The sequence below is a fragment of the Passer montanus genome, unplaced genomic scaffold (assembly GCF_014805655.1).
Source record: "Passer montanus isolate IOZ18808 unplaced genomic scaffold, ASM1480565v1 scaffold51, whole genome shotgun sequence".
Classification (NCBI taxonomy): domain Eukaryota; kingdom Metazoa; phylum Chordata; class Aves; order Passeriformes; family Passeridae; genus Passer; species Passer montanus.
The window spans coordinates 345,041-362,851 of record NW_024370041.1 but is presented as its reverse complement, the minus strand read 5'-3'; the positions used below and the strand labels follow the sequence as shown (position 1 = coordinate 362,851).

The 17,811-nt window shown below is 37.5% G+C and overlaps 1 protein-coding gene across 3 annotated transcripts in view; it reads right to left on the bottom strand.

Annotated features, from left to right (window-relative positions):
• CTNNA2 (catenin alpha 2) overlaps positions 1-17,811 on the bottom strand; it is a 372,247-nt gene that overhangs the window by 23,918 nt on the left and 330,518 nt on the right. For all 3 annotated transcript variants that reach the window (XM_039723934.1, XM_039723935.1, XM_039723936.1), the window contains 4 exons: positions 13,947-14,060; positions 10,579-10,760; positions 8,193-8,298; positions 5,270-5,404 (listed from right to left, as the gene is read on the bottom strand). In XM_039723934.1, coding sequence (XP_039579868.1) covers positions 5,270-5,404; positions 8,193-8,298; positions 10,579-10,760; positions 13,947-14,060 — 537 coding nt within the window. The remainder of the gene's footprint in view (positions 1-5,269; positions 5,405-8,192; positions 8,299-10,578; positions 10,761-13,946; positions 14,061-17,811) is intronic.

Below are 17,811 nucleotides of genomic sequence, written 5' to 3'. Positions count from 1 at the left end.
ATCAGCCAGCTTCTTATCCACTTCTCTACCAGTTAGAGACAAGGATATGTGAGCCAGTTGTTCCATTTCTATTATAAATTTATAGCAAAACTCATTTTGTCACTAGCTGAGTAACCTTTTTGCACTCCTGAGAATCGTGATGAGAAGGAACCCAACAGTTTTGTCAATTTACCACCTCTCCCTTCAGGAACCTTTCACATAATCCTCAGTTCTTGCCTGGTTCAGGAGAATGAAATTGCTCTCTTTACCAAACTCCAAATCAACACTTTTTCCATTCTCTTAAGCATTTTAAATTCAAAAGTTCTCTCTGATTGCCAACTTTAAAAGAAAGGAAAACACCCAGTAAGGCTTTCTGTTTCAGGGAAATGAAACACTCCATCAGCGGCTCTTAAGTAACTGCTCTTCATCCAAATTCAGTGAAAGATGGCCTTGATCACTTTTAATAACAGGTGAACCTCAAACTACCTGATTTTTCTTTGAGTCTATAGAATTAATATGGAGTAACTTGATACTTTACTGCCCACATGATACCAACTTCTTTTTACAGTGTGAGGTACTTTAGAGTGATTCAGCCTTAATTAAAAGAAAAGTAGGATATTTAAGCCATTTTTATTAGATGTAAGACACATAAGCAGAATTGATAGGAAAACTGCTGATGAGCTCATCTGAAATAACTGCTGGATGCTCACTGTTTTTCTCTGATAAATAATGAGGCTGACCCATATTTGATGAGGACTGGCTCTTTCTGGTTACCTTACTCTTATCACTGATCACAAATAAGCATGTAATTATTTTGCAGGATATCTGTATTTGTTCATCCTTTTATGCATCCACCCTCCCAATCCAGGTGTTATATCAATTTTCATCATGTCCCACCCAAAACTAATGGGATGGCTCCAGCCCTTTCACCTTCCTGTTCCTGCTGAACTCCTCATTTAAACTCACCAAGAAAATAACTCCCTGATAAACTCACAATCTTACCTACGCTGTCTTGTATCTTCAACAGAATATAGGAATCCTTCTCTGGGTATCTCAGCTTAGCCTATTATGTTAAGATAAATAGCACTTGGAAAATAACTGGGAACTGGATCCAGGTAAAGTGTATGTTTGGAGTGTGTTTTACCTATTAATTCCATATTTTTAGACGGTGTTAAAGGCACGTGGCTGCTACTCTGTATGACACTGCATATCTGTCTGGTTCAGAAGTTGAAGACTCTAGCAAATTTTCTGATAATACAGCTGATTTTATCTGTAGGTCTCTAAATCAAACCTGAACATGATAAGGAGCTGCCTTGGATAAGGGATTTTTTAAAATTCTGCTCAACCTAATCCTAGAGGAAAAACTGTGGCAGATCTACTAACATAAAAAAGAACTTTAAAAAATGCAAGCTCACAGCCTAAATGGATAGTAGGTAAATGAGCTGATCAGCTTCTGAGCAGAAGTAAACAGAACAAGTGGATATTTATTCTAGAATAGGAAATGAATATAAAGATTTGTTTTATTGTCATTCCCTTGCTAACAAGAGGCAGACAGGAATGCTAGAAAAATAAAGCAGCCCTAGAGTTAGAAGTCTGATTTTTTTTAATCCAAATAAGAAACATCATTAAAAGCAACTCTACTGAACAAAAGTAGCTCCCACAAAAAGGCAAGGCCATCAGCAAGAGTTAAGTATATGTAAATGGGATTTACTTCACTGAGAGCAGTGTACTCTCAGCACCTCAGAGGATTCATTCCAATACAATACTGCAAGTGATTATGAAGCAAATATGCATTACCTTAAATAAACCAAAGCAAGAGACAAAGCAAATTATTTTCAAGTGCTTTTACTCTGTAATTTCATTAAAGGAGGTTGTTTATTCTCAGAGGGGAACTAGAAATTGAATATTGAAATCTAAAATTACAGAAACATGTATCTGTTTATGGACCAAGGTCAAAGAGAGTTTTATTAGGATCACGGCTATCATCTACACAGTTAAAAATATTTTTAAAATATGCTTTAATTTTTGATATTAATTTCTTTTTGCTTTTATCTAACATCCTCCTCACCACTTTTGCTTATTTTCTTCCCTGCAATCTTTTTTTGGGTTTCCAGGGCTCCTCACTGAAGAACTGGTATCAGGGTTTTTCTTTATTTTACTTTTCAAAACTCCATTGAAATTAAGAGTCTCACCTTGGAAAATAAAGGGCTGAGCCAAAAGACAGTCTAAATTGTCCTTGCACTCTTAATATTAACGTGGAATTAGTTGATGTGTGCTAACTCCCAATTGCCAGGTCTTACTCAACTGATAAAAATAATTCTGCTATCTGCATGGAGGGAGTTTATTAGGAAAGATCAAAGGAGGAAAAGGAGCAGAGGGGAAAAGGAATGGGAGAAAGAAAAAGAAAAACAACAGTGGGTTCTTTACTGAAATAATTTACAGTTCAGGACAGTGACATTTTCTTACTTTTTCATCTGTTTTCCTATTTGCAGCAAAGTCACTGATGCCAAAAAGGACCCTTCATATGCTATGCTAGAATCATACCAATCTACAGAGGAAAAAAGCAAACAAGATCAGCTTTATGCTTATTTTCAGAGGTAAACTATACTGAACTACTGAATCTCGGACAGAGAAAAAAGAAAAAGAAGTTTCATCAAAAGACATACGGCACATTAAATGTTATGTACACAGTATTTCTGGAGTTGTTGCAACATATTTTTCTCTAACAAAACTGTAAGAACTGTGGGGTGGCTTTCATCTGTCTTTTAGCTTTTAATTGGTTTTATGTCTCTTTCCTTTATATATAAATATGCATACACCCACACAAAGATTCAAACATACATATGCATACATTCATTTCATTTCTAAATATTGATTAATATTCTTAATAATGAAAAAAATTAAGCAGAGATCCTACTCCCCATAATAGTTCTGAATTGCAAGTCATCTTTTGGATCACTGAATTGTCTCATGGTTCTTTGTAAACACAGTAGTAAATTAATATATTGTAATAATTGTCATGGTGCTTGATATTTACATCAAAACACTTCAATATACCACAATCACAGAAACTTACTTCTGTACTCATAGGTTGGGAAGCTTGAGTTCTGGATTTCTATAATACTTCTAACATTGTACTGTATGCAAGTTGCCAAATAATGGTATTTCATTTTAGTATAAATAAAATACTGTTTATTTGTAATTGGCTATCCAAGAGAGAATGAAGAAGAAGATGGAAGCAGAAGCAGCAAGTAGACAAGCAGATGTGGATGTGCACTTGGATACCAGACCTCTGGATAGCAAAGGAGCATACAGTACCCAGCACCCTGAAGATCAACAGCTCAGAAAACACTGTCAGGAAAGCTCTGCACTGACTGGGGCATGTCAGATCACAAGATAATGCTCTCACAAAGGGATGCACAGGAGCTCAACTCACTATACCTCCTCCTGCTCAGAGCACCAGCAGAAGAAGCAAGCTGGGCAATCTTCAAATTTTCTCTAGGTCAGTTTTACCGAGTCTTTGGAACAGACCCAAATACTTTCTTAAATACTTTCTGTGGTTGCCTTTGAAACTGACTGTGAAAACCCCACCAAACAGAAACACAATGGTGATGGAGCCTGGGAAGCAGCGGGTGCCAACAATGCCAGACTGGAATGATGAACTCAAGCAGTTTGGCCACTTATAATTCCACAACGGATGGGGATGTTCCAGGAACGAGGAGATGCGCAAGGCTCACAATGGCTTATTCAGCATCCACAAACACTGAATAAAGAGACTCGAAAAAAGAAACACACACAACCACAAAAGCCAAGCCAGGAGAAGCACTGATTCGGGGAGTTGTTTGAGAGAGATGAACATGACAAGTCGATGGGTATGAAAGGCTGGACCCAGATGGCAGGAGGTAAGAAAAGATCATAGCAATTACGATGCAGAATAGCTGTCAGTGATACAAGGACAGATCACGCCGCTGGTGTCAGGAAAATGGAAGAGGATCTTTTCATTGCTGTGGGAAGATCAAGGTGTTAAAATTACATACGTACATACGTCAAGAAGTGAAGACCAATTGCAGGACAGATACAGGAACCTTTAAGCAGCTCCTTTTAGGATTGTGTATATGACTTCAGAATGCCTGATCCAAGAAAGCCTGGCAATGTTTAAGACCTTCTATAGTGCTTTGCAAAAATAAAAAAAAATGTTATGTGACTGAGAACACTTTCTGTGACTTCTGATATGTTTGAGGAAGGCCAGTGATGCCACTGGGGAATCTCATGGATGGAATGAAGGGCACAAGTTTGTTGTCCTAATCATCTTCGTACTTGATTGGGCTTAAACAATGAAAGGGTGCTTTTTCAAAACCATGTTTGGAAACAATTTGTTTTCAGCATCTTGGGTCTCACAAATCACTATTGTTTTGAAACCACTCAGGAGAGTGGAATATGTTACAAATTTACATACATATGGTCTGTACTTGAGTTAGAGGATAACAAAAGTGTCATGGGGCTAAACTAGTGTCAAAGAAAAAAAAAATCACAAAGAACAGTCATTAGTTCTTTGTGATTCTAGCATACTCCCAGAGGCTCAAAGGCCAACACAGGAGAAGGAAAAAAAATACATTTAAAAATGTAAAAAACTCACTGCTTACAATATTAATGCTGCCTGTCTTTATTTCTACAAAAGGTTGTGTGTAAGAAGTTTGTAGTGTTCATTGAACATAACTGAAATAACTGGGTGGTATTAGAGTATATAATCACTGTGTTTGCAATAGTACTTGAAAACAGTATATGCATTAGAATTTAAAGTATTTTGCTGGCCTTCCAGAGTCTTTTGCTAAACCTAGTGTGCATTGGAACCAGAGTGAATGAATCCCATTAGTCATCACCATCTTAACAATATGCACTTCATAGAAAGTTGGCTTCTGCACAGATGAAGGAAATTACCAGTAGTAACAAAGGAAAGAAAATTTATAATGAGCAAATATACAAAAGCTCCAAATAATTACAATATTTACAGCTTGGCAATGACTTTCTAGGCTATGAAATTACTTTTCTTTTGGAAGAATGAAGATTCTGCAAGGTTAGTATAAACAAAGGGTACTTGGAAAATCAAATTGCTCTACATAAGTTATTGTAAGGCCTGGAATAATGGTGATAGAATTAAAAAACAAAAACAAAACCAAAAAAACTTGCTTATGAATCAGTGGATTTTTGTTTTGCACATTATTGCAATCAAAAATTCTCCCTTTTAAGTGCTACATGGGAAACAAATGGCTAAACACAAATCCCAGCTTACCCCTGACACAATGAGTTCTCCTCCCAGGTTCTGAACTTCCGCCTTCACTTTGCTGCAGATATTGAGCTGGTGGCAGTACAGGGCAATGCGCTGCAGGTAGGCCAGCAGATCCTGCTTGCAGGCTGAGTCTGGGCACTGCAGACAACACAAATCCTGATTAGATGGAGCTGACTTCATGAGATTGGAAACAGGTAATCAGACAGTGGCAGTGTGTGTGTATTAGGTGGATCTATTCCACTTTGTCTTTACATGAGATACTAAATTAAATCTGAAAACTCAAATTCTACCTTTCATTTAACTCAAGATTTATGAATTGCAACCTAAAGATGCACTCTACCTTTCTGAAAAATGAGAAAGCTCTTTATCAGCATTACGAAAATAATAATTTTAAATTCCACTCTGCATTAATTTATTGTACTGAACAGCCAAAAGGCCAGGTTTAACTTGAAACTCCAGGTTGCCTGCTGGCCATCCAAGTTAACATCCAGTATGGACCAGTTAATGTCCAGATAAACCCAGTTCTGAGTGGTTACCCTCACTCCAATGCCAACTCCTGTCTGCCTGGCAGCTCCCCTGGCATTTGTGCTGAAAATAATAATTTTAAATTCTGCTCTGCATTGATTTATGGAATTGTACTGAACAGCCAAAAGGTCAGGTTGAACTTTAAACTCCAGGTTGCCTGCTGGACATCCAAGTTAACATCCAGTATGGACCAGTTAATGTCCAGATAAACCCAGTTCTGAGTGGTTACCCTCACTCCAATGCCAACTCCTGTCTGCCTGGCAGCTCCCCTGGCATTTGTGCAGACGTTCAGAGGATTAGATTAGGTCAAATGTGCTGGATGCTGTGAGGGTTTCATAATCAATAGAACTAGAAAGGGCCCCAGTACAATTTATTCATAGTCTCTGGGACTCTTAATAGAAACTGCATCATCCCTCACAATATCAACAGCATAACAAACAACAGCTTTGTAGTTAATATTCCAAGCCTTGCCTCAGGAGAGCAGACCTCAGTAATTCACTCTGATGAAACAGAGCTGAAAGGGCCCACTGCTAACAGCATGTCTCCAATAAATACTCTTTGGGGCTACCCAGCAAAGTCTGACTGACAATGTTCCTGCATAGCTTGGGGAACAAAGATTCCAAATATGCCTTTTTATCACCTTACAGAGTTTATGCTCAATTAAAAAAAATATTATCAGAGCATTTAAATAAAAACTGATAGAATTAAATGCACATGAGTCAACAACATCACAGCTCCAACCTTGAGATCATTGCTCTGGCCCCAGCAGATAATTCTGGAGAGGAATGTGCTCATGGTGAAGTAGTTGGATATATTGTTGTCTGTAACCCCAAATGGAGACACTTGGCTTTTTTCTTGCCCTTTAAAATTAATAATAAACAAAGCTGAAGCTTCACTGTGGCTGCTATAGAGCCTCTCTTGCTCAGAGAGTTGCCACACCTTTCAGTCATTAATGCCTAAAAGACCTCTTCTCCCCACTGATACTAATTTAATATTAAAATATTTACTCAGTTCTTGTAGTCTCTGAACTGAACGTAATGAATTTAAAGCAATATTTCTGAAGAGTTTTTAAGGATTTAAATGTAAATACCTTGGAATGAAAAAAAATGTAAGGGCTCTTTCATTGGAACAAAAATTAAAAATGCAACTGTCCACAAAAAGTTTATATTGCATAAGGGTCTCCAGAGTTTTGTGAAATATCATTAAACTGCAAACATTAAAACAAATACTTCATTCTCAAAATAATTTCACTGCTTATTATTAGGGTTACAGTCCTCTGAAATTTAAAATATGACTCAAGTCAAGGCACTCTAAGCATAACAAGTCTCCTTCTGTTTCTTTCTTTAAAATATTCCACCTCTGCAAACACTGCAGACCAGGAATTTGATCAGCTGACAGATGGATTTCTTCTTTCTTGTGTTAAAATGAACAGATGCTACATTTGAAGGACTGGAATGGGTTAACTGCAGGAAAAATGCTTGCTGCTGGTGAAGAAGACCTAAACCAAACATTTCTGAGGCTGCAGGAAGACAGAAGCTTTGGGGATTTTGCCACTCTGGCCCATATTCCATGGCAGGGTGTGTTACACACTGTTACACTCCTACTTGAAGAAGAAAACAACATTCTTATTTTGAAGAGAAAGACTAGAGGCCAGGAAGTTACCAGTTCCCACTTCCAGCAAATTTTCTCTTGATGTCATTGAAATGAAAGAAACTATAGAAAATTTACAAAGGGCGAAACAGGGAATTTTAATTTGTCTGAATCTAAAATTAGCTATGTAGGACCTGGATTTGAAATTTTGCTTTTGACTTTTAATACAACTCTTCCTCTTGCTCTCCAGATGAATAGATAAATCTGAAGATATATATATACAGCAAGGTCATCTGTCCGGCTGTGACATTAATTTGGTAAAGGAAGTGGGGACACAGACCCCACAAAATACACAATACACTGAGGCAAACCAGAAAATAGGGAGACAGAGAACCTTGAAGGAGTAAAGAGCCAAATCAAGGGGAAATTGCTGGAAGAATAAGCTGAAAAGAATCTAAGCATTCCTAGGCACTTGGCAAGGGGAACAGAGCACCCAAATCCCTACTGCTTTTTTAATAGCAAATACATTTTGGATGTGATGATCTCACAGGTCTTTTCCAGCCTGAAGGAGTCTCTGTCTGATTCTTTCAGGCCCAGAAGTGAGGATGGGGAACCAGTCAGGCATTTCTGAGCTTTGGAGAGACTCATTTATGACTTTCCTGTTCTGCAAAAGGCTGAGGGTCTAGAAGAACCAATGGGAAGATCAGGATCCAGACTCTCAACAGGTAATTTTCTGGTAAGACAGACTTTTCCTGCAACAGGCAACTCATCCATGGAAGTTACACTGTGTTTCAGCTCATTTTGGGGCTACCTGATCAGCTACTGCCCGTGCCAGTTTGTCCATCCTGGATCCTGCCTCTGCAATCTTCTTGGCTGCATTAATGACATCAGAGGTGTTCTTCAGGGGCCCTTTCCCTCTGTGGAATACAAGATAGTTATCCACAATTGCAATAAATCATGAAAAGCAACACTTTTAGTGACCCTGTTTAGTGCTCATTTTTAAAATAGTAACACAAATGTCTTCTTAATTTATTACAATTTTGCCTTTTAAGTACTTTGTAGTACAGCTTGATTAAGAAATCTTTCTGCTATATTTCCTTGCCCTTACAAAATGCCTCACTGGCAATTTAGTCCAATGGTGCCTTCAAGCACATGAGCTGTACTTAATAGTATATGCATTTTTAAGTGCTCATTAAGCCAGTGTTGTTCCTGGAATACACAACTATTTCAAAATGATGTGATTCCCAAGCCAGTGCTAAATGTTCAACCCATCATGTCTAAGGCAAGAATGTCACGTTTTAGAAAACTTTTTTTTAGAAGATTTTTTGTTGGAAAATAAAGAGAGGTGAAGCATAAACATTATGTTACACACTTGAATGTTATACTTAAAACACGTATAATTAGCTTTAGCCCTGATCTTTCACCATGTTTTTAAGATGATGCACAAAATTCTGATTTTAGTCATTAAAACTACCAAAATGTATTAAGACAGGAGGTCTCCACAGATTTCTGTGTTTTCATCAGACTCGAAACTTTAATCCTGTTTGTACCAATAAAAGTGTTGCTGCTCCTGAGAAAGTCTCAACTGGAAATGAGTTCATTTTCCATTTTTTTAATGTGGAAAATGACAATATGATCAAACTTTTTTTTTAATTAAAGAGAAGACATTTTTTCTAAGCACGACACTGCATTATTTTTGGATTTTTAAAAAATCTATAATGGCAAGAATAACATGCTGAAACATATTTCCATTTTAATCTTCTTTCCAGACTTTCATTACCACTTTAAACAGATGAAATACAAGTATCCCATTTCTGGTGAACTTCAACTGCAGCAAGAATACCATGACCTCATGTGCTTCTACATTAATTACATGAGCAGATCTGACTGTCATAAACTCCATGCATTTGAAAAATTATTCTATTCTAACACTGCTGAGGTTACAGCCAACCAAAAAGGTGTGAAAGGCTTGTTTCTGTTTTAATGGAATATATTAAACAACTTGTTATTGAATCTGATGCAGATAGAGGTGCACTTTGATTTTTTTTTTTATTTACTTCAAATGTGTCAGTAGTCTTTATCTCATTCTCAAATTAGTTTTGTTCTTTTGATGCTAGAAAATACAATTATAAAACTTCCAATTTCATGCTCAATATATCAAAGGTTGTCTAGGAGGTTGCAGAAACTTTGCATATTCTGGGCTGTTGCTTTAGAACATCTTTTTTTCCAGCCATGATACAATGACACTATCTGGGCAGATTTCACTCTGTTTTTTGTTGACAGAAGGATCAGAGACACCAAGACAATACAAATACAAAAGTAACACAGAATTCTGTAAAATATCCTCTCCATCCATTTCCACCCCTTGCCACTATCCAAGGTTGCTGCAAGCCCCAACCACCTGGCCTTGAACACTTCCATGGATGGGGTAACACAAAGAGATGAATAAATGGATGTCTGATTTTAATCCTGAAAAAATACCCAGGAAGATTTACATCCTGTTTTGTGTAATCACGTTTTGATAAATACCATTTAAACTTTTGAACCCACTTAAAAAATAAACACTGAACAAAATTTAATTTACTACGGTGATCTGGAATTCAAAGAACCTTGTAAACCTTTCTCCCTGATGTGATTAACAATATGACCATAGTAAAAGACAATACTTCTGTTTACATTGTATCATTAATGAATGGCCTCTGCAATTAGAGAAGAATAAGACATCAATAGAGGAAAGAAATGAAAGCAAAAAAAAAAATCATTACTGACAGACTCCCATGAATCATTAGATCAAATCTGTTTCATTTCATTTGGGATTTTTTTTGGAAGGAAGTTCAGTGTTCAAATGGTATAAATAGTTTTGCCATTATTTTTGATTGACACAAATTGTGCTGAAATGTTGAAAGTTCAGAGAGGCACATGCATTTAGATGGGTACTAAACAAAATGTCACTGGAATGTCTGTAAGGTCACAGACTAACTTTACAAAATGATCTGCAAATAAAAGAGACTTGCAAATAGCACAAAAACTTCATGTGATTAATCCCACTTGGACAAATACCCAAAGCAGTGTAAATAAGTGTTCCTTGGCTTTGCATCCCTAAAACCACAGCAAATCATCCCAAAAGGGTACAAATCAAGCAGAGAAGGGAAGATGTGGCCCATCTGAGCTCCTCACTGGGGTTATTTTGTCCTTACCTGGTGAAATCTGTCATTTCCATCATAATCATGCACATCTGCTTGGCCAGCACAATGATGTCATTGCCACTGTCATCCCACTTGGCCACCTCTGCATCCAGCTTGCTCTTTTCTTGGTGGAATATCTCCACCTGCTCAGCAATCTTTGCCTTCTCCTCCTGGGGCAGCTGGGCCATGATAGCCTGGAGAAAGAACAGGAGTTGGGAATGAAAAAAAGGAAGATACAGACTGGATCTTTCCAGTGGTCCCAACAGCTTGAGTTAATTTTTATGGAAGTTGAAGATGCCAAGAAAAATCTTGTAGGCATTTGATTTCTGTCATGACAGGTAAAAGCACATTCACAGCATGTTTATGTCTCTTCTTGAACTTTCAAGATGATGAAATTTATATTTATGATGTTGTGATTATTCACCAGTAGACAAAGGAGGATTAAATCTCAATTATGAGGTAGAATAAAACGAGTGACATTTATGGGAAAAGGCAGACTGAATTGCTCTGTCTCCCCTAGTCTCATCCTCTGTCAGAAACACAGGATTTCACATTAACACAACATTAACATAAGCTACGACATGAAAGACAATACATTTGAAGTGAATTGGAACAAATGTATATTTTAATGATATTTAGTGTTCTGATTTTCTCTTGGAAGAGATCCAAAAAGGCACTGAACAGGTTGGTACTGAGCTGCCTCAGCATGAACAAAGCACAAAGTTCTGCTCCTCTCCAAAAACACTCTAAAAAATTATAATAATTACTTTTGAAGATCAAATGGACACTTTGAAAAATGATTTCCAAGTTAAGCTATTATTTGGCTCTAGGGGTTCTGAAGACCACATTATGCATTTAATGGGGTGTGACACATATTTAAGTGTCATTACATTTTTTTCTTGTTTATGTCACTTTCAATCAGCTGAAGTCTTTTTCTACATATTCTTAAAATGCTCTTGGCTTTTAAAAATTTGTAATTGACCTTTTCCCAAACTAAAATTAAAAAGGGTTATAAACAGTAGATCAGAAAATGAGAAATTTGCAAATTAATCAAATTAAAATTCAGGATGAGTTTTAATTAGGCCTTATCAATGTAACTCAGCAGTTTCAAATGTTAGCATAATAGTCTTTGCACAGAAAAATGCAGTTTGAGTCAAATTAATAAATAAATATATAAAATGCACATAAAACAACACAACTGAGGAATTAACTGAAGTTAAGAGAATGTGATAGGAGTAGTAAAATTTGGGAAGTTTATCTGTATGTCTTGCCTGTGGTTTGTTCAAGAGGCTGCTTCACCTGAACACTCTTTAAGCTAGTAAACAGTGCTTTAATAATTCTGTTCCATCTGCTGATGTGCTTTCAAAGCAGCCATAACCTACAGCAAACGCAGCCTGTAAATTCCACTTTTATTTCTACTGAAGACCAACACAGGTCTTTCTACTAAAACACTACCAGCATTAAGCATATTAAACAAATGAATTACATTGCAAATAAAAGTATTTTGCATTTTTTCCACAGAAAAGATTTAGCTAAGATTCTGTTCTGCTCAGAACTCCAGACTGGGGACTGGGCAGCTTCTGCTTAGCATTGTTTCCCTTTTAGGTTTTTATGATTTGTTGCTTCCTGTGCCACATTGCAATCTGTGTAATTCAGGAACTGTCTTTATGATATATTATGTTTATACAGTGTGTAGCTGATCAAAGCAGAAGGATTTAAGCACAGCAGTAATAATAACCACAATAAATGTAGCAGAATTTAAGACTCCTAAATCCCCAGGTGAGCTCGATTCTTAGTAAGAAAAATTACTGCAGTCTTTACTTGGGTTTCAGATCAAGAAAGGATGACATGCTACCCAGTCCTAAATGTAACCAAAAGATGAGAAAGGCTGTGAAATCTGACAAAATCATCTGTACTCTATGTCATTTCTGTTATACCTGAGATTTGCTTTAGTAGTCAATACTTTGAATATCTCAAACAGGAGTCTATGCCCTTTAAAATATAAAAATCACAAAAGAGAGTCAACTACATCCAGAACAGTTCTGTCACCATTCTCTCACAGTAAGGAATCTAGGTATTTTTTGCCTTAGGGATGTCATGATAAAACTCCAGTTTTTCTGATACATGGTATGGCTTATTTACTATCTATATTCAATATTCAGGGAAATAATTTTAAGATAAAGCAAAATCTCTGCCCATTTCACTGGATCCATGCCTTGCATTTCTCCCACACCTCTGAGTAAGCTTCTTTCAGATTTTTGTTACTCCACTCTTTCTTTTCAGGGTGTAAAGTCTTTGTGTCAAGCCCCAACCCACAGCAGCTGAAAACTCTGTCCTGGTCCTCTGAGCTTTCACAGCATCTTTGCCTGCTGGTCTTTAGGTTCTCAGCCCTACAAATCCTCTTCCAGACTCCAAGGTAAGAAATGCCCATTCCAGTTACCAAATTTTGCTGGTGTTTGAGTGTGTGGGGAGAATGCTTCTTATTTAGTCCATAGCTTCACTTCTAGCACAACTGAACAAATCAGACTTGTGTGAAACAGCCATGAAAATCATTCAGGTAATTCCCAGTTTCCTGCTGGTTCTCTCCTGGAAAATGTTAAAATGCTTTTCTTTAAAAAAAACCTTTCTTTCCAGTCAAGTATATTTTCATGGCACATAAAATTATATTCTGGGTTTTTTTTTTAATAATCTGAGATGAGAAGACTATTCAGTAAAAGGTAAACATTCATCAGAGGGTGGCATAGTCCTGAGTGTTAACAGGAATATTCCTGAGTGTTAACAGACTTCACTTCCCCAGCACCTGTGACTCCCGAAGCACTCATCAGCTTAATTTGCAATCCCCATGCACAAGCTGAGGTCGCAAATCACAGTGACTGGAGTTTATCATGATGTAATTACCCTGGTAAAATTACATTGACTCAGTAGCAAATGTCTTCAATTACAATTAAATTACAGGGACTACTCAGTAGCTTAAACAGATCTTCTTGACAGGTTTGCACACTGGGAAACATGACTAATGTAGGATTTCTCTGGATACAGCACATGGTGTGCTGATGGGATTTTTTTTTTTTTTTTTTTTTTTTTTTACATTTGCTGACTACTCCCACAGTTTCAGCACATTCCAAACCTGCAAAGCCTCCTCTTACAGCACTAGCTGGAGCAAGCAGCTGATACTAGGCACCAGAAAAGCCTCAAGACCATTCAATAAATGCTACTTAAATAGGCTTGACATGAAAAAACCCTTCAACAGCTCCATCAGCCTGGTCCCATCCTTTCTTAAACAACCCTAAGGACTGGAAATCACTGCCTTTGCTTCCTGAGGCAGAGATTTATGGGTCACTACTGGACACTCACTGGAGGTGTGTGGGGCTTGTACTCACCCTTGCACTCTGGCCAGCAATGAGCTGATCATCCTCAGTCTGGACACTGGTTCGGCTGCGCACGTCATAATCCTCCTGCTCAAAGTCTGAGTCGTCCTCGAGCTCCTCAGGGGTCTGGAGAGAGACACAAAAGCCACAGAGAGGAGATGACAAACTTAAAAAGGACACAGAGCAAGTCCTCTGCACATTGAGCTCTTATTTCATTGACTACCAGCCCAGGAAATGCTGCTCCGTTCTCCTCTGAAATGAATTTGTCTGCCCCAGCAGTCAGGAACTGAAATTGAATTGTCTTAAAAATTAAATTGTTTCAACCCTAGTTTTCTTTACAAATGGCATTTGTCATTACCTTGCCACAACTTTTCTTGCTGCAATTTCTCTTAACTTTGTTAATATGATGAATGCAGTTCCAGGAACAAATATCCTTTGGAAACACTAACAACTGGAATGCAGTATTTCAAAATAATGTTAGTTCATATATAAATGGACACTAACACTATTATGTTACTGGAAACTGCATGTAATCTTCAAAAGAGAAAGTAAATATCTGGGAAAAAGCAACTAACATCCTGGAAGAAAAATTTATCAAAGCAAATAAAATATTTCCCATTGAAAGAAATTGTAAATTATGTCGACTGGTTTTGAAACAAACATGAAATTCATAATCTGTGTAATCTTGTTAGTTCACATGGTCCTTTTCATATACAGAGCTTTGGAATTTGACTCATTCCCCTGCTGAGACAACAATGTCTCCACTGCCAATGCTCCAAATGATGGGAAGGTTTCCTGGAAGATTGATTAAATCAAGTTACATATTTTCAGGCTTCTGATTGTTTAAAATGTTGGAAGGAGGGAGAAAAAAAAATGATGGATCTGTTCATTTGGGGTTTTTCACCTTCTAGCAAAAAGTTCTGAGAAAAAAAATGTACTTATATAGAGAGAGATAGTCTTAAAATCAGTATTTAGTATGATATTTAATATAGATGATGCAAAAAAGTGGAATCTTTAGAAAGAAGATTATATTCCATTTAATGGTTGAATCGAATCTGGTACAACAGCCTGAGTAAGTTCTGTGGGTACCAAGCATGACAAAGGTAACAGGAAAAGAAAACCATAGTAACTGCTGAGAAATCCTCACCTTCCTGGACCCCCATCACCCCCAGTGACAGCCTGGAAGACCAAAGCACTACAGAAGAAATCATCCAGGCTGGCATTTGGTGCTTGGAGGCAACGTCAAGTTTCCTAGCAGAGGTGCTAATCACTGCCAGTTGTCATTACAGCTCTGTCTGGGGGATGCTCAGTCACCAGGAATGGCTCCAAACCCTCTAACGTAGCACAGAGGAGTCTTCTGGTGATATTTCTGTTCCAGCCTGGCTTCCAACACCAAGTGCACATCCCTGTTTGTAGCTGCACAGTGAAGTGCACGGGATGGGGAGAGTAAAACACAGCCATCTTCGTGTGACTTGGACAGTATGAATTAAATATGTGTTTTGGTGCTGAGCTGGAGGAAGAAATAACCAAGTGTGACAGCGTGGTAATGAAACTCGGTCTGCACCTCTGAAGAGAGGCATGCACAGAGAGTGTGTGGTGTGTGTAACAGGCCAGGCAGGAGAGGAAGTTCAGATGAAAAAATGAATTTACCTTCTCTCTACTGTCACAGGTAAAATAGAAGGGTTAGTACCCATCCAATGGTCTTGTTTTGCAATCACCTCTAATCTCTTTGTTTCCTCTGGTCAGCTGCCCGAGGGCAGGATGAGACATTAAAATCTGTCATAAACAAGCAAGCTACAAAGAGAATCCTACAACTCCCTGAGCAAAGAGTGTTTTGTATCACAAGGCTCAGCTTTTCATCTGCCTAGGCTTTGCTGCTTAGAACAAGAAGAGGGTGGAGAGCTTCAATAAACTAGCTGGCTCTTCCTCATCCTCCAAGTCCTCTCAATGAGCCAGTTTCAGTGGTCATTGTAAAGCCAGTACCCTTTCACACCCCAAATATACTCCTCCTAGTTTCTTCTGTCTCCAGTTTCATAAATAAGATTATAAAACATAATGTGCATTCCTTTCCAAGGCTTTCATAGTCGAACTTGAAGTAAAGATGTAATATTCAAAATATTACATCTTGACATGGCAACCAGTAAGGACATGAGGCTGCCTCTCAAAAACAAAAAAATATTCTTAAAATTCTATGCAAGGACTTATTCTTGAAGAATAAGTCCAGAAAAAAATGCATTGCTGTTACCGTCTGGCATTCATGATCTTGAAATCTGTGGCCTTTAAAAGACTGAAATTTAATGGGTATAAATGTTGAACTTGGAGAAAACGTAGTGCAAACCAAAAGGGCAAGTAATGCAACTGTTAGCAATATACTACAAGCCCAAGACATCTTCCTATTTCCCCTCTGTACAAGTGAGATCTAATTCAAAGTGATCTTTCAGATTCACTCTTTTCATATTTTCAAGTGTGGTGAATTTCACACTCATTTTCTTTCCCAAACAGCTGCATTTTGCATTAGGGTTAAGCAGCGGGGTTAACTTTTATCTGTTTGCTGCCATTTCAAACATTTTCACATTTTTCACCATTGCACCATTGCTTTGTCTCAGCTGATCCCCTGGAGATGCAGCCCATATAAAATAGAGTCTCCCTTCTCTTTAGACACAAAGGTACAAAAAAAATTAATTATATTGAATTTGACTTAAAGGACTACTCTTAGCAAGGCCTTCTAAACACACCAGAATGACTCTAATTTTTGTGCACAACTAACAGGACCTTGATATTTAAAACCTTGTTTCCAAGACAACAGAGTCAGAGACTTCATTTCTCTGAGCTGGAAGATGGAAAGACTGATTCTATCTTGCAGACACCTGGATTTATGGTTACACAAACGTAGGAATCACAGATCTGAGGTTGGAGACAGCTTCCAAACAGAGCTGACAGCCACCAGTGGCAGAGGAAGCTCAAGTAATATTCAAAACTAATGGATTTCATGCAGTGATTGCTTTCAGCAGAAAAATGGACCATTTCCATAATTTTTAATCTGTTTTGTAGCACAAGCCATAAGAGTTTCCAAGATTTTTTTTTCAAATACAGTATCTCTACTACACACAACATTCATCTAACTCGGAGGAAGTCTTCCAGTGAAGAAGAATTTTCACAATCCCAGATAAATCACACAATAAATATATGCTTTCTCTTTTAAGATGCATGTTTTATTTTTAATATGAATGTGGTGACTTTCAACTTCCAGGCATTAGAATATATACATATTTTAATATCTCTCTGGCTGTTTGATTGAAGAGCTTGCTGTGAACAAAACATCTTCCATCTTTGTCATTTTTTTAATGTTTTGTGACTGCAGTGTGAAGATGTGAATTATACAAGTAACAGTAATAAAATGGCATATATATGCAGATTTATAAATGCTATTTGTTTCATATTTCACCAACTCAAATGTACTTGATGAAGATAGAAACCCCACTTTGCCATGCATTTAAAAATTGTAAGATGCAATTACAAGAATTTCAGCACTGTTAACACCAAGTCAAGCTAACCTTGTAATGAGAGCAAAGATTGAAGAGATTAAAATATCCTCCCCTATTTTTTACAATGAAAATTTCCTCTAATTCTAAAAGACAAGGAGAAAAAAACCCCAGACTTTACAAGGTGCTCTAAATCCAGTTCCACACTATTCTGTAGATTTGTTGTGGTTCCATTACAGCCAGAGTGACTCAGCTGCAAGTAGCACCTGAGAGCCTCAATCAGAGACACTCTCTCACTGCAGGTCTTCAGTTGTTTGGTGATTTACAGTCAAATCTAACACTTCAAATTCAATCTGAGGAGCAGCAGGCACTCAATGGAAACACTGGACCCCACG